The sequence below is a fragment of the Aptenodytes forsteri genome, unplaced genomic scaffold, assembly GCF_000699145.1.
Source record: "Aptenodytes forsteri isolate BGI_AS27 unplaced genomic scaffold, ASM69914v1 Scaffold119, whole genome shotgun sequence".
Taxonomy (NCBI): domain Eukaryota; kingdom Metazoa; phylum Chordata; class Aves; order Sphenisciformes; family Spheniscidae; genus Aptenodytes; species Aptenodytes forsteri.
The window spans coordinates 4,644,693-4,672,234 of record NW_008796165.1 but is presented as its reverse complement, the minus strand read 5'-3'; the positions used below and the strand labels follow the sequence as shown (position 1 = coordinate 4,672,234).

General features: G+C 49.2%; 1 protein-coding gene across 1 annotated transcript; it reads right to left on the bottom strand.

Annotated features, from left to right (window-relative positions):
• Positions 1-14,259: 14,259 nt before the first annotated feature.
• LOC103905585 (uncharacterized protein PB18E9.04c) lies at positions 14,260-19,526 on the bottom strand. Its single transcript, XM_009287302.2, has 4 exons — positions 19,063-19,526; positions 17,644-17,973; positions 17,314-17,480; positions 14,260-16,488 (listed from the first exon to the last, which is right to left on the bottom strand). Exons 1-4 carry the CDS (start codon positions 19,352-19,354, stop codon positions 16,444-16,446), a joined length of 834 nt encoding a protein of 277 aa, XP_009285577.1. The 5' UTR covers positions 19,355-19,526; the 3' UTR covers positions 14,260-16,443.
• Positions 19,527-27,542: the final 8,016 nt, after the last annotated feature.

Here is a 27,542-nt window from a genome sequence, read left to right as displayed (position 1 = left end):
GGCCGCCTGGGTGGGCGCCCCGAGGGGGTGACCGTTGCTTTCCCCCGTCCCGGGGCGGCGGGGCGGCAGGGGAGGTTCCGAGTGGTCGGCTGCAGAGCAAGCTGGCGGAGTGTTGTGGAGCGGTGGTTGCTCCCCTCGTGTTCCCCGGGGGCTGTCGGTGAACTCCTGCCGTCCCCGTGTAGCTCATAGCTCCCGTGGTGGATCGGTGGTTGGGCTGATAATCTCGGTAGAGGCCTGCCATTTCTAACGGCTGCGTGTGATTGCGTAGCTCGAGTGGGAAAGGGAAGAATTTCGGTATCTCGATGCGCGCCCCGGCCTGTTTCCAAGCTCCCGGCTGAGGTGCTAGCTCAGGCAAGTTTAATGATGTGGCAGGCCCAGGTGGGCTCCTTCCCTCACAGCCCCTGGTAATATCTTGCTTTTGATCTGCGGTGGGTTTGCAGCTTTACAGACTAGGCCCTGAGAATGCTGCGATTGAGGAGTGCCTGCCTGGCACCCAGCAGCCGTGTCGTACCTGCGTGCATCTCCCACGCTGCAGCGAGGAAACAGCAGAGCTAGCAGCCGTCCCAAACAAAGCTGATTTGAGGGCTCTGGTGAGATAGCCTCTCTGTTAAGAGCAAGTTTTCCTAGCATAGTTGCACAGTGTGCCCATCTGTGCTATACCACTCTGGATTGTGCGTATTTTTCTTTCATCATACACTGTTTGAAAGCTCCACCTTCCTGTGTGGGTGGACGCTGCTCACTAAAATAGTTAGCAAGGCCTCTGTGCTGATAATCCTTTCTCCTTCCCCATCTGGAAGTATGTGTTCTTTGCAGCTTCCCTATTCCCTGCTAACACATTTGCCACATTGGAGACCAAGCCTCAGATTTGGATCTCCTTACCCTAATCTTTATAGCAGCTTAACATAATCTTTATAGTTTTGTGCAATGTTCTCCAGCTGTTAGTCCTGAGTTTTATGAAGTGTCAGGACACCAGATCTGCAAGTTCTTGGGGACAGAACTACTTCAGATATGCAAACTTCTTTGTGGAGTTCCCTTATATCTTCTAGAACCCCAAGAGTTGTTTCGTATTGTGTCCGTGCCCTCTGTAGGAGGAGGGCAGAAGGATCCCATCAGTCTTATTTAGAATTAAGGTTTGTTCTCTCCAGGTCTGCCTGTATTTCCAGCTTCTGAAGTTGAACCAGCCTACTAACTATGTTCTTTCCTGGACTAAGTTATTCTCATACACAATCTGTTTTTGCCCATCTACTCAGATCATTGAATCGCTCAGTCTGTGAATAGACTAAAGCAGGAGAAAGAGCTCCAGCAGGAGCAGATCAATAAGCTAGAAGGTAGTGAAGGTAAAGGCACTGGAGCTTAAGCACTGATGGTTACAGGAGCCTCTTACACAGATCACTTCTTGTCTAGGTTGCTGAAGTCCTGTTGAAGAAACAAGCTGTGAGTGTAGTTTGGCACAGCGTAGCTCCATCTCCATGCTAAACAAGTGAGCACAGACAAAGTGTTGGATACAAGGCAGAAAGGGCTTTTTGAATTTTTCATTTCTTCCTTTAACTTTTCTTTAGTGATCTGAAAACCCGAGAAGCACCTTTGCTTCCCAGGAGGGAAAATGGACAGTGGAAAACAACTTGAACAAGTTGAAGTGATTTCCTGGAGGGCCATGACCAAGCTTGGTCTAGAGTCAGGTATCCTCACATGGAGTCCTTTGCTGAAACCCTTGTGATGCACAATATTTAGTCAGCTGGCCAAGTTGCTTTTGAGGGTGGTTAGTTCAAATATTTGAATTTTTAATGTGCGTCTTGCCTGTTTGTCTGCCTGAATATAGTGGTCCAGGAAGACAGGATTTCTGTTGTTTGCTGAGCATACAGCATAGTGACACAATTCTTGGGCTACTGCTGTATTCTGCCTCTGTCAGGGATTGGTATGGGACTGAACCTTGAAACCATGTTACTGGGTGTTCCTTGATCCTATTCTTATCCCTTCTGTCCTAGCAACTGAAGAGCTAGGCTGGGACCTTAACACCCCCTGCCTTTCCCATTTGCTGTTACAGAGGATGCTCAGTGATTGCAGAACAGCACTCGGAGCAGCTTGGAGGCCTTGCTGAGGAGGACAGAGGAGTTGAAAGCTGAATGCCATAACTAGCAACAGCAAGCGCTTCACTAGCAGTATGGAGGTTGTGCATCTCATTTGTATCCCAGTGCCAACAGTCCACAAGAAATAAACGAGATGTCGGTGCTAAGACCTTTGTAGATTCAGGGCTGGTGCGGGGGAGGTACTGGAGGAAAATGTAACTTTTCCCTCTTTCTTTAAGCAGTGAAAAACTACTGTGACAAAATGATGAATGTGTGAGGAAAGAATTGGAGCAACTGCAGCATAAAGTCGGTGAGTGGTGTTGTGTTCTCCTCGCATGGTCTGAACTCTGATTCTGCACAGGACAACCTGTTGCTGCCCAAGTGGTCTAGCAGAAACAGTCCCCAGTGGTAAGCACTGTAATGCTCGTTATAGTTGAGGATCTCTGTTCAGGAAAATGAAACCAGGGAACACTGCTGAACAGGCAGTGCTGGAGGAGAAGTAAAGAAGAATACACAGGGCTGGCAAGCTGTGACGCCGTGCTGCGCTCTGGGAGAGCTGTGGGAGGAGAACATGCATGGGGCTTGCCTGCAGCCTCTGAATCCACCCTTTGCCTTGGGAGGGGTGTGGGTGGATATAGTTCTGTAAGGTTTTGCCCGGCAACCGAGAGATGGAAAATCGGGTACAGAATGTAGTTTAGCCATGGCCTTTTTCTTGGTCTGTGTGCGGTCAAGTTGCTTTACTGCACAGGTCGACAAGAGGAAGAACTATTGAACCAAATGTCTGCAGCTGATTAAATTAAGAGAATTAAGAAGTCAACACTGCAAGGTGGGCTGCTTTATAGCCACACATCTTCCATCCAAAATCTGGCACTGGGTGGTTTGCTGGCCTGTGGCAGACCTACTGTTGGAATGAGCAAGCTTTCCTACTGGGATCTGTGGAGGAGAACTGAGTGTTGAAAGTGATGTATGAAGAGTTTACTGTGAATAGTAGCCAGACTGAAAAATGCTGTTACTGCCTGCAACAGAGGAAGTATTTTTATTAAATATTGTAGTACCACTAGAAGGCTTTGATCAAGACAGCCAGTGTGCAAGGTGCTCTGCAGGCACCTTTCCTGCCTCACAGGCTTGCTGAAACAGCAAGAAGAGGCCTTCCCGTTCCAGTGTTGAATGATGGAGGGCAGTTAGAAAGGTATCTTCGAAATATGTGTAAGTGGGGGAGAAGATAAGTGTTTGTATGTATTCTGATATAACAGGTCCTACTGCAGCCAGGATGAAATCGGTAATTTTTTTAGTTGTTGCAGAAGTGGATGACCTTTGCAAAAAGGAGAATCAGAAAAGACTTGATGGGAGAAGAATAGGGAATGGACAGAGCTGGGGGGTAAGGGTTGAAATGAGAATAGGGCTAACAACTGGCCTGTATCCTTTGCACCAAGCAGCATGTTACCATTCTTCTGGAAACCTCCAGCTGCAGGAGGATACTTGCACAGCCAGGACTTGTAGCCTGCTTCCCAAGGGGAGGTGGAAGCACACTCTCAACTTCTCTGTAGATAAGGTGATCACTGTGGGCAGAATACTGCTATTCTACCTATAGCAAAACTTTTAATTCCTGCTGAGGAGGGCTAGCATGAAGAAGAGATTACAGATGATGCCAGGTAGGGTGTCATTGTGATCTAGAAGAATATAAAGAAACAGAGCATTACCTTTGGTGCTGGAAACATGTTCACCAATGGTGGCATGTTGTATGTCCAGCTCTACTTTTTCTCAGTTGTTCCACCCTCATCTGGACATGATTTTTCTTGCAGGGTTTAATGGTGGTGTGGTGGATCAGAGGCTGCATCTGGGAAATGCCTGGAAGTGATTGTCCCCTCTTTCTCAGGTGCTAGATCTACTGAGCAGCCGCAAAGCACAATCTTACAGTTTAGGCAAACTCAGGATGGAAGTGTGGAGCACCCAACAGAAGCTTGGCCACATCAGGGAGAGGGGATACACTTTCAGGGAATCTGGGGGATGCCCAGGTCTGTGCATGCCACATGAGAGCTGCTGCAGGGACAAGTGCAGCTCTTGGGTTTCAAGGGGAGTAACTGCCTGGGAGCTGCAGGAGTGTGTCACAGGAGGGTGCTGCTGGCTGGTGGCTGTTCAGAGCTCCACAGGACAGCTCTTGCTGTTGTGGCTTGCTTTCACAGGGGCTGGATTGGCAAGCTCAGAGATGCTGGAGACTGATCTCTCATCTTGCCATTCTTGTTTGCCAGCTGTCCTTTGTACCTGCCTGGATAGAGTATTTGTCTTGTGGAGCACAGTTCATTTCCATGGCTAGTATGGTACTGCCTTTATTGATGCTGAAGGTAGTAGATTTGTCAGCTTTGTGGGGTGAGGTCTTCTGTTTAAATCCTGAAGTGGAAAGCTTGAAGCGGGTATGGCTTAAGTGTCTGCCCTCTCCTGGAGAGGACCTCTGGCTAAGTGCAGGCAAGGCATTCAGTCCTTCTGAGACAGCTAGTGAAGGGGGTGAAATGGCAGCCTCTGTTACTGAGACATTTGTATCCTGAGGGTTAGCACCTTCAGCTTATTCCGTGTGGGCGGTGAGAAATGGGTACCTGCTGTTCCCTTCCCAGCTGTCCTTGGAGCTGAGCTGGCAGGGTCTGTGTTAGCTCATGGCTTCCCTGAGCCATCTCATCTGCCTTGTTGAATCAGGAGTGTTGCTGTCTCCCACCCAAGCCCTCTGTCAGGGCAGTGGTGGACTCCACATGCTCTCCTGGTTGCTAGTTGGACAGTACTTCCCTTGCTTTTTGCTGAAATGACTGGAAATAATAATCAGTGCCTCCAAGAAGAGGTGCTCATTTGAATTGCCTAAGCTCTAATTCTTTCCCAGCTTCCCCAGCCGCCCTCACTTTCCTTTCTCACCATGCTCGGCTGGTGGGAACTAGCTTTGCTTGTGCCTCTAACCTCCGCTAGCTTGGCCCTTGCTCTCCCCCCACCTCTACCCGAGGGCTCTGACCTGCTCCCTGGAGAGAAATGAGTGACGTCGGAGCTTCCTGGTTGAGGATCCTTAGATCTTTCTGGCTCTGTTTAATTGTATCCTCTCTCCAACCCCAGCTGCCCTCGGACAGCTGCCAGATGTCCTAACTGTCACAGGTTTAGCTGAGGATGCACGCCACTGTTCCCAGCGTTTGCTTCCCCATACAGCTTTGTGCTACAGTAAAACAGCATCCAGAGAATATGTATCACTCCTCTGGGAGAAGGCAGCAATGTCTCTGTGAGGTGTCTGTGTCCCAGGTATGGTTTTGGGTTTTTTTTTTTTATTATTGGGAAAAACACAACACTACCATTCTTTTCCCTCAGGCTAATGCTGATGTCACATGGGCTACAGCGTGGTTTGGTGTCATCATAAAGTATTCATACAGAAAGGATCTTTCGTCCTCTGTGTTCTCCATAACTGTAAATAAGTTATCACCAAGACACAATGTTGTACTGCTTATAACATAAGGGGCTTTCCTTCTGCTTTCCATCTACAGCTCTTGAAACCTTTTTCTCACCCTGTTAAAGAACTTTTGCTCTGCATTAGGTAGGAACCCGAGAGAGATAGTCACACAAATTGTTTGAAGACTCATGGCAATTTGGTAACCGAAATGGAGTTAAAGGATATCTTAATTCCTTGTCTGTTTTTCTGATCTTTCTCCCTCTTGACCATAAGAATATTAATGTCTGTCTTTATTAGTGGGAAGTATTGGTGGACACTGAGAGTGGAGGTCAACGTAGCTCTATTATTAGGTTTTCTTTGATAAAGGCTATTGTATCAACTTGGTGAGACGTTTTCAATAATGGAACTTCATTGCAGTTCTCCTGTAACTAAATATTGATTCCCTATTTCTTTCTATAAAAGCCTAAGGCCTTCCCTTATTATGTCACTCTCCCACCTATTGCCACTCTGTGATGTCATGAGATGTGTCTGTGCTGTCAACATCAGCTTAAAATGTGCCCACCCCTCTGCTTTTTCCTGCACTGGCCTCACAGCACATTGCCTCCTGAGTTTCTGCCACTGCAATTGTTGGTGTGCTGTAAATCCGATCAGGGAGCCGAGCTGGTTCTAACAAGTGCATCATTGTTTTGGGTTTTTTCTTTTTCCTAAAGTGGTGTGCTTCACAGTGCTGCTGCAGGAAAAAATTGTGCTGGCACAACTGAGATAACAATGTGAACAGGGCTAGGTGGGGAGGCAGAGGTTCTGCTGCCAGACCGTTCGTCTGCTGAAAACACAATTGAATTGCTCAGCAGAACTGCCTTCTGCTGCTACGTGGCATGACTTTGTCAGAAACCCCGTCAAAGTGGTTCCCACCCCGTGCCCACCCCCAATAATTGTTCAGTAGGCATTGCTAAGCTTGAGGGACTGTCAGTGTTATCCTTTTGCTTTGATCAGATCTACAGTCTCTGACCTGAAAGATCAAGTGAAAAGTCTGTTCTTGAAGGAGGTGCCGTCCACTGAGCCTGCAGGGAAAAACAGATCATAGGAACTATTCCCCACTTACTCCAATGTTACTAACATTCTGGGATATGGTATTCCAACCTCCCTTTGGTTTAGAGATCTCATGGTCAGGTCAGGTGTCCTCTTGTCCCTTTCCAACACAAACTGACCCCTGTATTGGAAGGGTTTGGCATTGTGACTGTGGCTTTGAGCAGAAATGAGCTGGCCAATTTTTTGTGTTTTAAACCTGCATGATTTGGAGTTGGTCGGAGCCATTGGTGTCAAAGACAGATGAAATCCAGTGCCTGAACATTTTGCCAATGTGTTTTCCTGCCTAGGTTTGTGTATCATGGAACCTGTTTTCTGCTGCCTTGTGTCACTGCTTGTACTCATGCAAGAATAAGTAAAATGCTATTAAATCAGAATAGCAGCAGTTTCTCCACGTGGTAAGAGGCGTCACAAAAGGTAGACAGTGGAGGCTTAGGCTCAGCAAGTTCATCCTTGAACTTTTGACCTAACCTGCTGCTTGCTTCATTTCTTTTAGAGAGAAGCAAGAACTTGCCGAGAGAGGCAGAGTGTTTTTGTCCATCTTTGGGTGAGGTTTCCACCTCAGAGTTCAGCCTCAGAGACTTCAGCTTTGGTGAGCTTTCCAGCACCACAGAGATCAAGCTGTTTGAAGATAAGTGTGGCTGGTTCCTGCACCCTCAGGATCTCAAGAGCCTAGCTGGGTTTTCCATAGTAATGCAGATGATAGAGGTCTGTAGAACCTATTTATGTCTGCTGTTCAGGGCATGCCAGAGGTCATACTGATAGTTTGCTGTGCCCAGTTTTGCTGGTAGGGCTGAGTATTAGGCACCTAAAGGCAGGAAGGCAGTACAATTTGGAGCAGTGGCTTAGCACTTGGGCCACAGTTAAAACTTTACTCGGAGAGCACTATTGCTAGGCCAGGACAGAGGTAACGTGTGTGCCTGTCTGTTCTTTCATCCTCCCCCCCCCATCTAGTGTTAGGGTAATGTAAAGCTGCATGTGAGGGCCAATTATGATACTTATCACTTCCTCTGACAGCGCCAAGATACCACTTTTTAATGTGGCTCCATTTTTGTTTTGGTGCTGACACACAGCCAGTGAGATTAGGAAGGTGAAAATTGCTCACTTCAAGAAGGTTTGTCTCTCAGCCTCTTTATCCTTTTGGATTTATGCCTTGCTTTTAGGATATAAACCCCCCCTTGTGTTTGCATTAACACTTAGCATTAAAGGAAATCAGGAACAAAGGGCTACTGTTCCTTTAAAAGAAAAAAATCATGCCCTACTTTAGTAAGATGCTTAAGATTCTTGTGAATGGAGGCTGTAAGGCATATTAAACTGCCCTGTGTTCTGTTTTTCCAATTTACTAATCCTGCTGATTCAGACTTTAATAGCAAACCTGCTACAATTAACTGCTTTGTAGATGCAGTCGTAACATGTCAGGTTGCTGTTAGGACGATGCCTAATGAGTCTTCATGTCCCATCAAAGGGTTAAGTTTTTCTCTTTAACATTTATTCTGAGGCATATGCCAGGTAGGGACTCCTATATAGAGCTTTACTGATCAAATGCTCAAGCAGTACCCCTCATTTAATAAGAAGAACCTAGTTACCTGTTGCTTAGTATTAGTAGTAAATATTTATATCGTAGTAGCATCAGAAACCCTGACCAATACTGCAGTAGGGGCACCCAGTAGCTGTGTTGGCAGCTTGCTAGGACACTTGGGACCATGATTCACTTATATGGGCACCTATTTTTATTTGAGCTTACGTAGCTTGTGAGGATGCTTGTTGGTATTTCTCTGTTTCAGCAGAAGATGAATGAAGATGGTTTTGTGTTAGAGCTTGACACGGATTGCTGTCCACACTGAACCAGCAGTGCTGGAGGGGCTAGACATAGGCTATCATTTGTTTTTAGGGTTGGCATATGGGGTAAGGAGTCTGGAGAAGGCTAATTCCTTGTTCTGTTGGTGTAGATTGTAAAAATATCTCCATGCTGTGTTTTGAGCTGGAGGAGAACAGTACTGGAGAAGAGGCTAGAAATAGCTGGAGTGGATGACCTCAGCAGTGACCTGTCTGACAGCCTGCCTGAACTAAAGCTGCATGACCTTTAATGTTAACTAAAAGATGCCCTCTTTACTGTAAGAAACAAATAAAAGATGGAAAGGATATTGGCTTCCCTAGGCAGGCAAGCTCTTCTTCTTGACTTGTTTGTTACCTGGATTTACCAGAACTGGAAGCTATGAGGTGTGGGGCTGACCCAAGGGAGGCAACTCAGGGAAGGGAAACAGCCATTTTGATTAGTCATTCACAGACCTGCCCAGTCCCACGCTCTACCAGAGACCTGAACTGTTGGCTGTCATCTCATGCTCTCATGCTTAGACCTACACCTTATACCTTTACAACACAGTGCTGTGTATTCTCTTCTTTCACCCCAGGTGACAGACACTGATGGAGGGCCTGATTTGTGCTGCATCAATCAGCTTTTGCAGTTGCCGGGTGGCTTGCAGAGGGAGAGATGCTGCGGTGCTTGCCTGCAATGGGGGGGGGGTTTCCTCCAATGTCAGAGAATTCCTAGCTGCAGCCCTTTGCTTCAGCCCTCTCCTGTGGGATGGGCTGTATGATCTTGTCTTCTGAGCTCTCACTTGGTGGACCAGAACAAATTGAGAGAATTTTGTGTGTTGTCTCTACCAATGCCTTCAAATGTTTTTTCCCCAAATATACTGCAATTTTTGGGTTATGCTGGATATTGTTTAAACTGTTGGCTAGCTAAAGCTCTGGGATATATAGCTGGGCTTAGATTGTGCCATTTAGGGAGCAAGAATACATAGCAAGAACAGAATAGATATGGACTGACCATAGATTTACCCTGTCTGACAAGACCCAATATGGAACAGCTGACTTCACAAGTGTTGGTAAATTGCTTCCTCTTCTGTGGCTCAGAACAGGCTAAGAAATCTTGTTTTTTGAACAGAAACTTCCATGACCACCATAAAGGGGAGGTTGCTGGGTTTGTTTTATGAGAATAAAGTGCCATAGTGGCAAAAAAGGGCCTTGTGAAATTTCCTTATGTGGTTTGAATTTTTTTATTCCATTTTCCTCTGAGAGAACTTAATTTTAGAATTGCTAGCTGGTCAAGGAGAAGGGAAGAGGTGAATGAATGACACTGAGTTCAGAAAGCCTTAGAGTATGGGGAAAGAGGACAACTGCCTATTTGATGGTGAAGGCTTTGTAGTCTAGCAGATGGGATAGTGCAGGAGATAGATCTGTGGCATTCTCTTTGCTGTGTGCTTCTCAGTCAATACGAAGGACCTTGGGATGTGGCACAGAGTCAGGGATGCTGTAAAGGGTGCCCAGCAGAGGTTGGTTAGGACTGGTTTGAAAAGCAGGCAGAGACTGGTGGTGCTGAGAGGAGCAGTAGGAGTCATCAAGTGGGGGCTTAAGCACAGATCGAGACAGAACACAGTGGCGGAGGCTGCTCCTGTGACCTTCATCTCGTTCAGTTGCATGAACTGTGGTTTTTGCTTTGAAGATCAGCCTGAGATCAGTTAGTTTTCCCTCTCCAGGGAACAGCTGCTTCCCAGAGTTCAACTCTGCTTCTTAGAGTGGACCTGAATGTGTGAACAGCCATTGGCAGATCATGGTCGGGATAGAAAAGCCTGCTTGAGTGGCTTGGATCTGACTGAAGCTGAGCTGGAAAGTGACTTGATGCATCCAAGAAACAGACTGAGCAGGATGCAAGTGACCAGTTCTCTGTCACTCAGTGTGGGCAGACTCTGTAAAACAATGGGAGATGTTTTCCCAGTGCTTTTCTCAGCCCTTTTTGAAAACGGGTTCCCTTTCTGCTGGCCAGCCACAAATAGTATTGTGCACAATTGCCTTCCACCTACAAATATTGAGATCCTTTTAAAAAGTAGGCGAAAATTCTTACCCTGCCCCCAAGCTTATCAGTAGGGAAATTGAAGCAATGATCGTGTTAGTGGCTTGATCTGCCTGTGTGATCAGAAAGCATAGCCAGGGTTAGCACAAAGGGAAACTGCTAATTTTGCAGTTGTCCTCAGTAAAACCCTTCTCAGTCAGAATCAAATGAGTGCCTAAATCTGGCTGAAAGGCATGTTCCAGAACCCATGAGCCTTGTTGTGTTCCAAGCAGAACCTGTAATTTAGCATCGAAAGCTTCTGGAATTTGGACAACAGCAGATTTTTAAGAAAATACTAAACAGGGCTGACGGCTCATTCCTCTTCCTACAGCTCCCAAGAAAGACCAGTGTGAAAGGAAACACTCTAATGCTTGTGAGAGTCATCCCGTGGCAACTGTTGTGTCTAATTTCAGAGCAAAAGTACTTCTGAAGGAGAGAGGATTGAAACGGGAGGGGAGAAGTTGCCCTGCGGGAGATTGTCAACAGATGTTCCATTATAGTTCAAAGAGCGCTAGCAAAAGGCTTCTGCTGCAGGGATATATTAATTCTGGGCAGTTCATCACAGGGAGACCTGTTTTATGACTGGGAGGATACCTCTGGTAACTTAGCTCTTTATTTGAACTGTGGGTGGGGGATTGGGTCTACCTGTAAACAGAGAGGGAGCTGAACAGTAGGAACAAACACATACTTATTTTCTTGCAGCTGTGACCACTGTCCGTCTGATCAAGATCATGCTGGTTTTGTGGTTCAGGGAGTTATTTGGCTGATGAGTCTTTCAAAAGAAAAATTATTACAGAGGAACTGAGGCTAACCATTGTTAAACTGCCAGTGCACGTGAAGCAGACCTGTGTTATGTCTTTTAAGTGTATTTTATTAGACAGGAAGTGGGAACAAGCACAAGGAAGGCTGTGCAGGCTGTCAAGCAGATGAATACATCGATTCCTTTGTCTTTAAAATGCACAATCAAGTTTGACACTGTCTAGCACCCTATCTATGCTTCCTTCATGTAATAATTAATGATTGCTTATAAAAGCTTACTAATGTTGCAGAATCACCTATGGTGGGGGATCTAGTTTGCAAGCTGTGTATCACCAGCCGCAATTAGAAGGTCCTCATCTGGGCAGGTCTAAGTCCTTTCGAGACTGTTTTGAAGTTGCACTTTGGGTAAAGGTTGATTTTTCTCAGATCTGTGAGGAAATTGCATGTCCCCTGCAACATTAGAGCGGGGAAGAGTCTTCGTTCAAATGTGGTTGGATGTGGAAGTTTGAAGACCTTGGTTATCTTACAAAGTTCTGGGGGATTTAAAAAAAAATCAAACACGAACGGTTTTGGGGACCTAATACTGCTGGAGACTTTTGTATTAACAGTCATGGTCTTCCAGCTTTGCTTATCACTCAGCTACATAGCAGTAGGACCACAGATTTGGCTGTTTTATGGACAGGAAGTGCATGATTCCCTTTTTCTTTGTGAGGGATGGAAGGGAGGATTGGAGAGAAGATCCCTCTCTCACTTCTGCTATGCAGTGAAGCAGAGGTAGCAATTAGATGGGAACATCCCTGGCGGAGGGTCAGGAGGTACACTTAGAAAAACTCTCCCCCTTTCCCCATGACAAATCCACATTTATACTGAATTGAATGTTGTCACAGAAAACTGAGTAGAAATAATGCGGAGGCGTGCAGTCTCCCGTTTCCTTCCTAGGTGTCTGGGAAATGACAGTAGGCATTTTCTGTTCTCCCCTGGGTATGAGAAGAACATTGCTTGGCTACTGGCTAAAAGCTTCCCAGGTTATGCATCATTTCGTAGCCTTCATTACTGAAAGTTTACTTCTCTGCCTCCCTGGCTTGCTTCTGCGCTCCTGCTCCCTGGATCGGTACAATGTCTCTTTCATTCTGCTTTAAGTGGTAGCAAGCACAGGGGACTATTATCCATGGGAGAGCCTCATGGGGTTGTTGGTCTTACCAGATCCACACACTGCCTTGTCCACTCTGATGCTTCTCATGGCAGTTTCTCTGTCTCTGAACACTGTCTGTAGCCTTATTTACAGACTTGCAATGTGACATGATAGTGAAAATTCTCAGTGTCCAAAGCTAAACTACAGGCACTGAGCCACGAAGGAAAACTGAGTGGGCAGAGAACCAGCATGTAGCACAGGTAGCCCTGCCCTTGGCACAGCAGCTCTAGCACTGTCTCTTTTCAGGTGCTCAAATCCCCTTCCCTTCAAAACATGAGTCTGGAGACGGGAGGAAGGGAAGGCAGGTGGATCTCAAACTCTGCTTTTCTTTTATCTGGGTTTTTTTCCCTCCTATTTGCCTTTAAATGTAAGTGATTTGATTTGATTCTTGTTCCCTTGCTAATTAATAATATAATTGTGCCTTACCCTAGGAGGCATTAAAACTAAGCCTCATCAAAAGCGAGAGCTGTGTTCAAAGGGACATGCAGAAATTGGCAACAGTTGTTTTCTGGTTCTGTCAGTTTGCTTTGCTGCACGGGAAAGATGAAGCCCATACAACTGGCCCACAGTCCGTCTCCAAATCTGGCCACCTCAGAGATAGCATCACCTGGCTGGGAGGTCAGAACTTGGCTGGGCAAAAGCAGTAAGCTTCGTGCCTCCTGAGGGTGGCTGCCTGCACAAGCCTGTCCGGCTGCCCTCTCTCCAGCTAACGGAGAGCTGCTCTATGCTACCTCTCTAACAAGGCAGCTCAGCAGTTTGTTCTGCAAAGAATGAATCAGCTCTGAGTGGGCTTGGTGGTAAAAAGGCAGAACAGAGGAAACTCCGACACAAACCACCAGAGTAATGCTGACTTCCGACCAGAGAAGGCTGGCTTAGTTGTAGCATCTTTGTTCCGTTACTTAGTTCTTCTGTTTTGTACGGTTGTATGTTGGGACAGGACTGAAATCTCTGCAGGGTTTAGAGTTCACCCCCGAGTTTTCAGATTACTCAGCAAGCACTTTGCTAGGTTAAGAAGTCTTTGTTTGCTCTCCCCTTGCTCTAGATCTTCCAGGGATTTGCTTTTCTAGATTCGTTGTGGGAACTCTTTCAAAACCAGCATAAGCACAATGACCAAGTAGTTTCATTCACCATATTTTGCTTTTGCAGTAGAAAATCTTGCAACACAAACAGTCTATGATATGAGCTGGATGATTTTGCCCAAGTATTGTAACAGCTAGGAGAGACCACTAGCTCAGGAGAGACTCTTACCAGGTCTGTAGCAAGAGCTGGGCTTTTGAAACAAACCATGAGCGCTTACCTCCCTGTGGGCCTGAGTTCCAAAGAGAAGAGATCAAAACAGCTATAAAGCTAAACAAAAAGAAGTACGTGCCTTTCAATTTGCTTTGTCTTCTGTACTATAGAAAGAAGCATGACAGATGATGCTACTTAGGTTTGGATTAGGCTGGCTTTCAGGATATTTCTGTAAGTAGAGTTCGGGGTTACAGTTGACAACAGACGAGAATAAGGGTATCTTCAATCAGAGGCAAAGCATGAGAGTCTAAAGGTGCATGTTAGATTATTTGGTCTAGTGTGGTTCTCTAAGACAGATTTCATCTGATTTGGCTGTATAGAAATTAATCTCAGTCAACCCAGACAGGGAATGACCCTGACAAGAAGCAACACAAGCAGGGGGTGGTGTCCTTCTGAACCCTCAGAGCTATGGTTTATAGCTGTCTGGCGTTTCCACTAGTATCAGCTCTGTGAGTCTTCCTACCCCAAACTGCTGCTGTTTATCTATCACAGGATTCACTGTGATCTACAAAAGCTTTTCAGTTAGATATTTGCAATGGAAATATAAGGACCGGGACACCTTTGGCATTTGTAACTTTATTGCAGGAAAAAAATCCACTATTAACATATTTTACAAAGAAAGTTGCACTTTGGTGTTGGGTGAGTTTTCTTGCTCACCCCTTTCCCCTGGACAGCGATGCATGGGAAACCAGAACAACCAGCCCCTGCCCTTTTGGTTGTGTGCAGGGACACTTTCCAGCTATGCCAGCCTGCACCAGTTCCAGCCAGGATGGAGTTCTATTTTCCACCACTAACTTGCCTCTCTTTGTGCCAAAAACCAGTAGCACCCTGCCCTCCGGCAGGGGAAACAAGTCTGTAGCTAGGGAGATTGCTCTGTGCAGACAATGCTTGATACAAAAGCTTTGGAGTTGTGACAATTGCCCTTTAGTTTTCATGCAATAATAGTAGGAGAGAACCAACCCTTCTTCCCTATTTTACTGGGCATCCTTACAATAAACAGATGCAAGGCCAAAGCCAACAGCTGAACCCAAACTGCGCTGCAGCCATTTGTCAGCCACTTCGGAAGCAGTAATGCAGGAAGGAGGAACTGCTGCCTTACCCAGTTCATCTATTTAACCCAGACCGGTTCTGCTCCATCTTTGGGCTTTGCAGATAATTTGAGCCCTGCTGATGGGGAAATTCCCCTTTCCCTGCTAAGACAAGCAATAACAGCACTGGAAAAAAAAGATACTTTTGCTAGCGAGGCCTGGTATCTGTCCTTTGCGGGGTCAGTGAGTGTTGCTACCGAAAGGAGAGGAGAGACTGAGGCTTGTAAGAGCAATGTGGTAGATAATCTCTAGACCTTGCTGTATCCTGAGGGAGCAAATGGCTTAGTCAAAAATCAAACACTCTACAGAAGGCATATGTTTCTCTTTACCTGCAGTCAAATGTGAATTAGAAAACAGGAGCAGGTGTTAATTACATGAAGGCTTTCATGTCACACACACTCCGGTCTTTCTGAGGCAAGGACACCAAAAGATCCTCAGACTTACACTCAGAGGCTCTGGTCCATGGGTTTTCTTGAGGGGCCTCAAGAGCCTTGGATGCAGTCTACAGCAGTGATATTTTGAGGTGAAAGTGCAGAATCTAATCAGCCTAACACCTAGAAAGGGAAGGGGAGGAAGGCACCTACATCCAGGATCTGTCCTCATGACAAGACACGAACTGGCTCAAAGACCAACATTAGAAGGTAAAGGAGCTTTGACCTTGCATAGCAGAGGAGGGAGAGTGCAGTACTAGTTTTGTACAACAACTTTCAGCAACCACATGCTAGCAGCAAAATGGCAGGGACCTGAGGAAAGGCACGTGTCAATCCAGGCAGGGAAATGGACTAAAGCATTTACTGAGCCTGGGCAAGGAGTTTACGCATATGTTGAAAGCATCAAGTATGGGAGAGACAGTTTCCTAATTTTGGTGAGACCAAATTAGTGTGTCTAATTGGCAATAGCCTGAGTCCTATCAAGCCCTGTTAAGCTAAAATTATGTTAATTTTCGTCCCAGCAACTTCAAAGCAACATCAAGTAGCAAGGGCACTTCTCCAGTGGCCACAAAACTCTTTTCCCTGGTTAAAGAGAAAAGGTATCCATGTAGGAAGGAAGCAGAGCAGTCTGTCATCCTCCTGGTAGGTGTTTCAGGATAGGCAGTGCCAATCCCAGGACTAAAGCTGAAACAGGAACAAAAAAAGTGCAAGAAAAAAAACCAAAACCAAACAACCTTAAAAATACAGAACAAGAGGGAGCCCAAGAGAACTGATTTCCACATCCTTGGCTCCCTCAGAAAACAGCAGTCTCCTTTGCTAGCACTGTGCTGACACCACCAGTGTTAAGAGCTCTTGTATGGATCACTTGCCCACCTCCTTTGAAAGCAGCAGTGGCCAAGATGGACAGAAGACATCCATGCAGAATGTGATGGCAAAGGTTGTCTTGGCTAATTGGTCACCACACTAAAAGGAGGCGGCACCTTTTCAGGGCATTGTTTCGAGGAGAGCCTGGAGGAAAGGGCCAGACTTGGGCTCTGATTCCCAGCATAAACACTTCAACATTGAACTATTTAAAAAGTCTAAAACCAAAAGCCATCTGAAAAGGATCTTTCAGTTGTGTGCAAATCACAGCCCCTCATTCCTCAGCAGATCGTCTGGGACCAAGTCCTCAAGGCCTTCTCCTCTGGGAAGTTCAGCTGGCCAGGCAGAGGACAGCCTGGTTGCCTAGTAGCTGTAGAGTGAGAGAGGGGTGTCTTCCATCATGTCATCCTAGAAGCAGAGAATAGCGTGCTTTAATCAGATGTCTGCACGATGGCATACAGTCCCAGCCTGGAAGAGTGCTGTGCAGGCAGCACAGCCTTCTCATCCACACTGTCACAGTGTGGCCATCTGCCCAGCAATCCACCTAAATGCTGTCCCTGTGCAATTCCTGGATCTTTGGACTGTCACTCTCCCCTCCTGCTGCAGCTTTTGGAGAGAAGAGGAGGAGAAGCAGGAAGACCCTGTCTGCTGCAGGGATGTGAAAAACCCTGGCTGTGGAAAACTCCACTCAGCTTGAAACAACATCAGCTTGCTTGCTAGCTGCAGAAGGGAATCGGTACTCCTCTGTCCCAGAAAGAGCAGTGAGTTAGTTGCAGCTTCCCCAGAGCCAATCCAGCCTCTGAAATCCTCATATCTTTTTATATCCCTAAAGGGTCAAACGCAGACAGACAGACAACCTCCCTGGAACAGTGCACAGAATCTGCTTTGTCATAGTCACAAATATATCAGAATACAGGAGGAGAGGCTAGGAAGGTGTAATTTCAGGGGAAGTTTGGATGGAGCTCCCCTTCCTCTCTCTATTTAACCTCTTAGCATTCCCCTGCAGAGTGAGGGGAAGGCAGAGAGCTTCTTTAGTGGCCAACCTTGAGACTTGCTGTCTTGATTCAAACCCTGGGAGGTTTGAAGGAGAGGGACCTAAGAGGGAACAGGAGTTGTGATCAGCATTCTTGCTGCTGCAAATACCCAAAGCATTGCTAATGTAGTAGAAGGGGAACTGCAAAGCAGCCAGTAGCAGGCCAGACCATGTCAGGCTGGGCTGAAGGCATTACTCACCATGGGCAGGTCCTGCAGGCGCCGGAACTCCATGCGGCTGTTGTGCTGGCGGTATCTCAAGAAGCCCACCAGGCCTAGGATGCCCACCATGACAATGAAGACGGAGATCACAGTGATTACCAAGGGATCAGCCCTCGTTGTACCAGCCAAAGGAGAACTGGGTAGCTCTGCAAGGATACCAAGGGAATGAGGCCAAAGGAGAGCCTTCAGGGGCTGGAGTAGCAAAGCCTTGCTTTTCTGGTTCTGCTCAGTACAACCGAGAAGCAATCTGAGGTAGCCCCAACCCTTTGCCATGTTTTGTGAGAGCAGGGACAAAAGCAGAGCATTTACCTGGATTTTCGTCATCGCCAACATCCAACACAGAAGCTTTCTCGTGCATGGGCTCTAATGGCTGATCCAGTGCAGACGTGCTGGTGGGGATGGCAGCTGTGCTGGTAGACGTGGAGCTGGTCACAAGGGGTCTCACCGTCACAGTACTGGAAGTGGTAGCAGAGGACGTGCTCCCTATGGTGGAGATGGGAGCAGAGGAGGTTCTGGGCTCCATGGTGCTCTCCTCCGTGGCACCCGCAGGGCTCGTTCCTGGCCTGGTTTCAGACCTTGCTGCTGTGGGCCCCACAGTCTGCCCATCAAAAGGCCCCAGCTGAGAGCTGTTAGTTGTTGCTGCAAAATAGGAACAAGCAGTTATTTCAAAGGATAAAGTGCAAGCGCACTGTTCTGTGAGACTGGACGAGATGGAAGCAAGGCTGTAAGGAAGACTGCTGGGACTATAAGAAAAGCAGCTTATTGACAATCCTTTGGAAAACAAGCAGGTCCTATAGCACAGCCACAGCTGAGCCACGCTATAAGCCACAGTGCTTAGAAAGTCCTCTTGGTTTTCATATGTGCCAATCTGCAATGTCAGCCAACCTCAGCTGGGCCCACAAGTCCTATCCTCTGGGGACAAAGGACAAGCAAAGAAGCCTCAAACAGCTCTGCACAGAGCTGGAGATCACCCCAGAACAAAAGACTGGGAAAGGTCTCTCATCCCTCCTTATGGGAGCACAAAGGAGGCTGCCCAGGGACTGGGTAGCAGCATCCCCTGAGGCTATGTCTGTGCATCACAGAACAGCAGGACCCTGTGACACAAGCTAGGGCGAAGGATGCAGTTGTACATGAACACTATGCAAATCAACAGTCAATCAATATCTGCCTTGCATCAGGGGTGTGTGACAGCCTGGCAGGCCCCAAGGTGGGCGAGACTGGGATTGCAGACCCTATAGCCAGTCCCCACACTGCCCAGAGGGATCTGAAGGTAGGGTAGGGGTTTCCATGGTTGCCTAGGGATGGGTGGGCTGATGCTTGTGCCTGCCCATCTCCATGCTTTGTGTTAAGGGAGGGTGTGCTGCCCTGTTCTGCAGGCAGCAGGGAAGGCTCCTGTCAAGCTCCCAGCCCTGGTGCAGAAACAGCCCAGCTGGGCAGCACTGCTGAAGCATGTTGTTGTGGATGAGATATATAAAGGACTTCCCTGCACACAATCAATGTCCTCATCAGAAAGCAGCCAGCACAATTAATACCATAATTAATGGGGTTTGCAAAGAAAATGCTGAACTAACAGCACCTCTGCAAGTCAGTCCCACCGAACTGGCCGTGCTTAATGGCTCATTCCCCTTTTCCCCCTCTCTCCAGTTCCCATGAGAGTTCACAGAAGTTTCCAGGTTGTGCATCCTTGGGGCAGGACTTTCTGCACAGGCAGTAAAGGCAAAACCTCACCTGGCACGCTGTTCAGAGGAAGCGTGGGGGTTGCACTGCTTGCGTCATCCATTTCTTCAGTTGTGCTGAAAGGCTCTGTGACTTCATGGTTGGGCTGGTTTTCTTCCAGAGTACTGGTAGTCGGGGTAGGGGAGGGGATTTCAGTGCTGCTGTTGACTGTCAAGCTCATGTTGTGGTGCTCACGCTGTGTAACTGTGACGTCACCGGGGCTGGCAGTGGTGGAAACCTGCAGTCTCTCTGCCTTGGTGCCTACCATGGGGGTGGTAGGGATGGAGGCATCCTCCATCTCCATAGCGTGGGCTCCAGTGGCATTGAGTGTTGCAGCAGTCAAGTTTTTCTCCAGGCTTGTCTCAGGAATGGCAGTAGTCACTGGACTGAAGTCAGAGGCTTCCCTTGGCTGATGCGAGGTTAGCACTGTGCTAAAAGGTGATGCTGTCACCAGGTTCTCTACTGTCTTCTGTCCCTCTCCTACGGAATAGAGTTAAGAAATGCTGAGAAGTTTGTCAGAGATCCCACACTGAGAGGGGAAACAGAGGAGAAGGCCAGGAACTGAACCCCTCCATCCCCTTAACTCCAAATCCAGCACAGGTTCACACTTGGGAAAGCTCCTCTGTCCTCCTGGCCTCTCCGAGGCAGGGACCTGCTCTAGGGGACCTGTCTTTACCCTCCTCCCTCTCAAGCCTTGTGCTCCTGTTCTGTGGGGTCAGCATCACTAACTCCTCTACCCTGGAGCACCTCTTAAACCTTTGTAGAGGATTTGGTTGTTTTTTTTTTTAAAATACCACCTGAGACCTGATTCTGTGAGAAACTTAGATAAGTCTTCCTTGGTTCATTGAGAAAGAGTCAGAAGTGGTGCAGAAAAAATACAAGTGGGGAAAAAGTGGAAGTAGATCCTCTAGCTCCCCTGGCCCAATGAAGTGTAGAAAAGTGATGTTTAAAAAGTCTGTGGCTGGCAAGGGTAAAGCATATATTGCTAGTCGTCTTAGCAGTAGTGTGGGCTTGCTGCTAAAGGGAAAGGTGAAATGGGTAGTGAGAGAGTACTACAGCTAACAGGGCTGGTGGTGTACTTTGGGAGCCACCTTCATGAGCTATTTATGAACACATCACCACCATAAAGTGCGACTGTTGTCATAGAAATGGGGAGCTACTCAGCCTCCCACTACAGCAAACAGGGCCAGCTTCCCTAGCAGAAACCTGCAGCGAGCAGGGATCCCCCCTGGATCCACAGGCGCTAGACGGTGTGACAGCATGCGGGAGGAGGAAAACCACAAGGCTTTTACACTGCCCGTTCATAAACACAGATCCTGTGAAGGTTTTTTAGGGTGTAAACAGGAAGAAAACAAAGAAATGTAGCCACATCAGGATGGACTCTCCAGACAATTTAAAAACATCGCATGGTCAATATTTTGATGATTTCAGTTCAAGTTTCTACCCAAGCCACAGAGGTGTGATGAGCCAACTACAGAAAAAAATAAAGGTACTGAAGAAAATCCATCTTCATGCCCTCTCTCTCCACAGTGGAGAAGCATCCGAGGCAGATGCCGTAACCAAGAAACATTCATCCACCAACAAAGCAGCCCACTCTCTTACTAAGGCTTTGGGGAAATCTCAGCAGTTTTTAAAAGCTCTTCAGAACGGACATAGTTATCAGAGCTCTTCTCCAGCTACAGCACTTAACAGGCCCTAAAAAAAAAGACACAATACATCTCTCTCAAGAGACCTTCGCAGTACCCTGACCAGCTGGAGAATTCAAAACCTCGAAGCAGCCTGTCGGAGCTGTGCTTCCCCGGCCCAGGGCCCCAGTCCCAGGAGGGCTCCTGCGGGGGATGCACAAGCAGACAGCACAACCCCGCTCAGCACATTCGGAGAACAAGCTCTCAAGGGGAGCCCCAGCTGGGGCAACTTAAACATGAAGGCCAAAGGCATAAGTGATGTTCCCTTTGGCCTCGCCTGCATCCAGCTGTCTGTGGCCAGAACGTGCCTCTAAACAAAGCAAGCTGCTCTCTGAAATGGAGGTAAGGCGTAGGATACGGTTACACCAGTAACACCTGGAAGGAAAAGAGCTGAGCACTGCGTTTCCCGGGATCAGGCACCAAAGCCCACAGCTCTTCATGTGACAATTTCCAGCTCTAAACCCAGCATTGCTATTCAGCACGCTGCCTGCTGGCTGAGATCCCAGCAGCTCCAGAGCCTGCGCTGGGCAATGCTGAAGGATCCCGGCTGGGCATTGGCACATGCTCGCTCTGTAAACACCCGACTACCTGCTCCTACGCAGCAAGAGACGCACACAGAGCTGCGCTGTCACCATGAGGTAAACAGGAAAGGTGGTGGCCAGGTGCCCGGCCAGCGGCGAGCCTGGCTATGTGCTGCTTTGAATAGTTGGCCTGTGCCTGGGACAGCCTCCCACGGGATGGCAAGCTGTGATTGGGGTCATGCAGAGGAAAGATTTGGGGAGAGCTGTCTTGCACAAAGGCGTGAGCAACTCTGAAACAGTTGTGCCAGTTTCTGACTAGGAAAGGAAAGCCAGGGGGAAGGCAGACGAGTCTGGGCCCTATGCCCCACGCCAGGGCACCTCCCTGCAGTGTCAGCAACTGGCATCCCTGCCAGGAGGTGCTGTGGGGCAGGAGGGTTTGTGGGGACAAGCAGCTCCCCCCACCCTGCAAATAAGGACGGGCTGCACGCACAGCTCCCAGCTGTCTGCAAGAGGGAGAGCTAGTGGGAGTAGTATTTCCCTAAGCTCTTCTCTCCATAAGTAGCCACATGGCTGCTTCCCGCAGAATTGCCCGGTGCTCATGACCGCCAAGGAAGCGGTGCCCAGGCGGACAGGCTGCTCCAGCCCTGCATCCCACAGGAACGTAGGAGGATTATTGCAGAAAGGCTTGTACTATAGCGGCAGCTGGCCTGGGTCTGGCGTAACACAGCGCTGTGGTGTCTAAAACCTGGTTTGTAGAGAATTGCAGAAGAGATGTTAAAATTGGCAGGTATGGAGCAGGAAGGGGAACTGCTGGGGCAGCAGGGCACTGGCTCAGAAGCCTTTGAGCACGGCAGGTGTTGATGGCACCTGGATTAGCTGGTCATCCAGCCCAGCACATCACAGCACACCCAGCTCAGGAAAAAAAGGAGAGCCTGAAAAAAGGGAGAGCCTAAACCAGGCTAACACAAAGACTCAAGCCATTAAGAGATGATGGTGGGAAGATAGAGAACAAGGCAAGAGCCTTAAGATGGGCAAGGAAACAAAGGACAGTGAGTAAATCCTGATCACTCGGGGACAGACTGAGAAAAGATCACGATCACCATCCGTCCAGACTGAGAAAAGATCACGATCACCATCCTAAGGTGATCCTTAGGGGTAAGCTCACATCCAAAGCTCCTAAGGGGTAAGCGCACATCCAAAGCCAACACACAGTCACCAAGCAAAGCACCTGGGGAAATACCCGATAGGTGCAACTTGGTGCTTATGAGCATGTGGGTGTTAAGAGTGCAAGCACTAATGAGTTTTACTTCAGTTTTGTTTTAAAATAAAAATACTCCCCCACAGGGCCTTGCATTAAGATTTGCTACATCGTTGCTGCAATGCCACAACTTTGTTACCCGTTCCCACCCAGCTCCGGTGCAAACCCTGCAGTACAGTGGGGGAGAGCACGGCTCTGCTGTGAAGCTGCTGCGGCTGGCTGTGCTGGATGAGACCCAGCAAACCCCACACCAGCTGTGATCCTCCGGGGTCCAACCAATGTGGTTTGCTCTGGATCCTTCATACCTGACAGGTCAGAAAATCCCCAGCTCCAGCACTGTCACTGCTGCTCCAGTCACTGAGCGATGATGTTTTTAGCTGTTTATCAGTTACTTATAGAGACGCAGGTCAGAGCTCGTTACTCTGGCATCTTCCTGCAGGAGCTTTGCTTCCTGCACCACATGCCAGGGAGGCTGTGGCTGCACTGCCTAAGGTATCGCCCTCATCGGCTCCTGGAGACAAAAGGGAACCGTGCCCCTCTTGTGTCAGATGGAGAGGGAAGGAGTTAGCATGGATGCTTCACCTCCTCTGGAATCCTCCAAGGCCTGACAGTTACAGCACCCCAAGACAGCTGGTGAAGGTGCAGTCACCCTTGGGTCCATAATAAAGCAACTATGACTGTACTGCAAGTGAAGAAGCAGGACCAGCTGCAAGCAAGAACTCTGATAATAACAGCATCTTTGTTTCCCTGATGGGGAACCAAGGGTGGGTTTGCTTTGGTTACGCTGCAGTGCCTGCTAAAGCAGAGCTGGCTGGCAGTCCCCTCACTACAGTCCCGCTCCTGCCCTGCGTCTGTGCTAACCACCAGGCTCAGTCTGCGCATGGTGAGAACCAGTGATCTCAGACCACATTAGAGCAGGGCTGGTGGATTTGGAGCGGCAGCTCCCATCAGACAGTGTTGACTGCAGTGACCTCTGTCTGGGAAACAAGAGGGGTGAAGGAAGAGAGTGGCCCCAAGGGAGGAGGGATGCAGCCAGCCGAGAAGCCCCTGCCTTGGACAAGGGTGGGAAACGCTCGCTGCTGCACGAGGGAAGGGAGAGCTCTGAGCATCAGCCCACGACTTCAGCCCCTCTCCAGCGCTGCATGACAACACTGAGGGACCTACATGCATCAACCCGAGCTCCCACCAGCTCCAGAGCAGACATGGTATAAATATGCCATAACGGAGAGGAGTGAAGGAAGCCAGCTCTGCAGGAGATGGGGCCGTTCCTGCTTTGTGCTCCCTGCCCAAGTTTCAGGGCTGGGGCCAAGCAAGGGGCTGAGGAAGGTTTGCACAACCAGCACAAGAGCACCACTGCTCCGTCAGGGCAGCCACACAGAGCGGGGACGTCTCCTCCATCCTCTGCCACAGCAGCCACCCCACCATCTATTTGTTTCTCAGAATAAAACAAGGCAGCGAGACAGAGCAGGGCCTCAGCTGGACCAGCCTGCAGACGATCTCTTGCCACAACCCTCCTGCCCCAGTCCCAGCAGCATCCTCTGCACCCTCCTTCCTATCTCAGCCAGAAACAGCAGCCTGAGCTCCCCAAGGGTCAACATAAACCCGATTCCAATCCATAGGCTTTACCACCATTTCTAAAATCCTTCTTAGGGTGAGATGTAGGAGAGCCATGTAAGGTAAGGAAGCCAGCGGCAGGCTGGCTGCTGGGGCTCAAGGGAGAGCAGGGCAGCAGGGTGCAGGCTGCAGTCACCACTGGAAGAGGCGCACAGAGACGCAGGCGAGAGCTGAGCACAAAGACGAGAAAGGATCCACCCAGGATTTCAGAAAAAGTGCCCGTGCGGATATATCCTCCTGCGCAGGCTGCCCCTGTCTGCGGATAGCACCTCACTTAAATCAGCTTCCTACAGAATGCATGTCAAACCACTACTCTGATTCATTGAAAAGGCACCCAAACCCTTCTAAAATGCTATTTTTGTGCACTAACTGAATTCAATTTCCATTTAAGTGTAATAGCTCAAATCGCAAACAACCTAATAAAATGCAAATATGTTTAAAAAGTAACAGCGTAAGCTGTAACTTATATGTATTTCAGCAATTATATTATATCCTCTTGCTTAGCAAAGTACTCCATTGTGTAGAAATTATCTTTTGTTGCCAGTTATTACATTTTTATGGTTACCAACCAACGGTAATTAAACAACCTCTTCAAGGGAAAAGAGCTTGAGTGTAAATGCAAATAGAACCATATAGTGGGATTTAAAACCAAGGCTCCTAATTTCATTTAAAAGCAGAACTGGAGTAGCTGCTGATTGGATACCAGCCGAGCTTGACCTCTTCTTAACTCAGAGCTTGGAATAAAAAAAAAAAAAAAAAGTGGCAGAAGAGATTTCTGGAACCCTTCATGTAGGTGCCAGATGCACCCAAGGATGCTGTAGAGCAAACACCCTCATCGCCACAAAGCGAGGCTCAGAGATGCAGATCTGGTACGAAGGGCAACTGCTTTGTAAGCTCAGCTCCAGTTTGATACCTTGCAGGACCTTGATGGAGGCAGGATGCCACTGCATTTTGCTGCAGGCTCCAGGGCTTTCCCTGCCAGGGCTGATGCCAGGACTGTCCCCATCCCCATCCCAGCAGAGAGAGGCTGAATGGGCTCCGTCTGCTGCGAGGAGTCCGGGCATGGGGCGCAGGGACAGATCGGACCTTGCAGCCTGCTCGAGGACCACAGCGAAGCTCTTGTGCAGCAGCAAGTTAATTCACCGCACCCGACGTGGCCTCTGCAAGCTGAGCCCTGTTGCACAGGCAGCAAAACTGGGTGTGTGTGTGTGTGAACTGGGGGTGCTGAGCACCCAGCGTGGCCCTGGAAAGCTGCCAGGCCAGGCAGGCTGCAAAGCAAGGGCTGCAGTAAGGGACAGGAATAGAAACCGGGTCTCCTGACCAAGAAGCTCCTTCCAGCCTGATAGGCAGGTGGCCACGAGCTGAGCACGAGACGGAGCTCAGATTAGATATGGGGCACCAAGCGAGCACAGCGCTGGGGAGGGACAGCCCAGCACCCAGCCTGCCCAGGCAGGCAGGAGGATGCTTCCCCAGGGCATCTGTGGTTGCCGGACCTCAAGCTTGAACCCCTGGGGAATAAAAAGGGGAGCCAGGAGTGTGCCAGTGCTACCGCCTTCTTTGGTGGCAATGCATTTGGGATAGGGACAACCAGCCGATGGTGGCATAGCAGAGCCAGGCAGAGCAAGAGTTGGGAGAGCAGAGATGAGCAGCCCTGGAAACAGCGCCATAAATGCCGAGCACAGGTTCTTCAGTACTAGGAAAAGCCATAAAGCAGCACAGACATGCCCAGAGCATGCAGCGGTGCCGGAGCCTGAGCCGGGGAGCTGCGTTGGGGAGGGGGGCAGCGCCAGCCCGAGCGCCTGCCTGCAGGACGCAGCACCCCAGGGTGGCACGCTCTGCCTAGCCCTGCCACGTGAGCCCTTTCCCACCCAGCCGGGGCGGGGAGAGATGCAAGAAACTGTGCTTTCTCACAGGTTTGCATGAAGCCACATCACTGATGCCCCATTTAGAGGCAAGGGGGCGTATCCCGAATTCCCGTGGCAGGGCAAAAGGGGAGAGCAGGCTGCCTTGCTCAGTCACCACTGTCACACCAGACAGTTATTTTCCACTGGCCCCATGCAGCTACAAAGCACCCTGCTTGGCAAGAAGGTGCCCAGGAGGCTCCCACGTTGTTTGCTTTGTTCCTCGGTGGAGGGACTGAGCCGTGATGAAGACCCCTTTGCCCAGAGGCTGCTGGAGACACGCATGGCACCCAAAGCCTGGGAAGCCTGCCCTTCTCTGGGGCTGCGTAACCCCAATAATACAGCAACAGCAGGGAGCTCTGGCATCAGCCAGCCCTGCCTTGCTTACCTTGGGAGTCACAGCTGCAGTGCAGGAAGCACTCACATCATTAGGAGAAAATTAATTAGCCACTTGCCTTAATAGCAGCCCCATGTCAGCAAGGAGCCTGGTCTCCAGTGCAGTGTGGCATGAGCTGGGGGGAGTTTGGACATCAGGCAATCTGCCCAGCCCCGAGCTGCCCCCAGGACCTTCTAGCTGTGTGGCTGCTGGTTTCATGGGCCATGGGGCTTGGAGGATGCATCCTGCCCTGAGCAGCTGCAGTTTGGGTCATGCAGGGTGAGCACGTGCCCTGGCCCTGCCCTGAGCAGCCCTACACGGCTCAGGACACAGCCCCAGACCTGAGCGGTGCTGAGCCTTATGAGAGCTTCCCCACAGAGTGCGCTGGGGATGAAGGCAGCCAGTGTCACTGCAAGGTGGCCCCATGGAAACCCCTGCAGCAAGAACTGCGCCTGCCCACCCGGAGGTTCTTGGTGGAAAGGAAGGAGGGAGAGGGGCCTCTGTGCTTTGGATTGTCCCTGCTCCCCTTTGCCCGGAGGGATGGGGCCAAGGGAGCTGAAGGAGGCGAGTGCTTTGCCCCTGCCCAGTACATCAGGCCTTGGATGGGCAGCAGGGAGCCAAGATCCACCCTGCACCTGGGGCTGGGGGAAGAGCTCATGCAAAAACGGCATTGAAGACCGACAGCATGACATGATGGGGCTGGGGAGGCGGTGCAGGGTCAGTGGTTACCCCACAAAGCCGGAGGTACCACCCTGAGGAGAGGACTGAGCTGTGGCTCAATTCTGGGTACAGGAGAGCTGGAGCCGTCCAGCCAGGGTGGGGTGGGGTCCATCTACTCCCCCTTGTCCTGGGCAAGCAAGGGGAAAAAAATCATGGCAAATCGGCTGCGGGGCTCTGCAAGCGGACACGCTGCCCACCTGTGTGGATGGCCCCAGGTGCCGACAGACAGGGCTTTATGCCCTTGTGCCACTCCCGGCCCTGTGCTATCCCTTCTGCTTGTGAGGCAGCTCGGTGCAGGAGGGGGAGGCAGCAAAATGCCCAGACCAAAATTACTCGGGGTTTTATTTGTAAGGCTAACGGTGCTGGAGGAAGTGGATTTCCGCAGGCAGTGAAGAAAGGCTGCATTGAGAGGCCAGG

Excerpts from the sequence above, each read along its gene's own strand:
- LOC103905585 (XM_009287302.2), bottom strand. The coding sequence starts at position 19,354 with ATGGAGATGGAGGATGCCTCCATCCCTACCACCCCCATGGTAGGCACC. Across the intron at positions 17,974-19,062 it reads TCCTCTGAACAGCGTGCCAG|CAACAACTAACAGCTCTCAG; the intron begins GTGAGGTTTTGC and ends CCTATTTTGCAG. Across the intron at positions 17,481-17,643 it reads TGGCGATGACGAAAATCCAG|AGCTACCCAGTTCTCCTTTG; the intron begins GTAAATGCTCTG and ends GTATCCTTGCAG.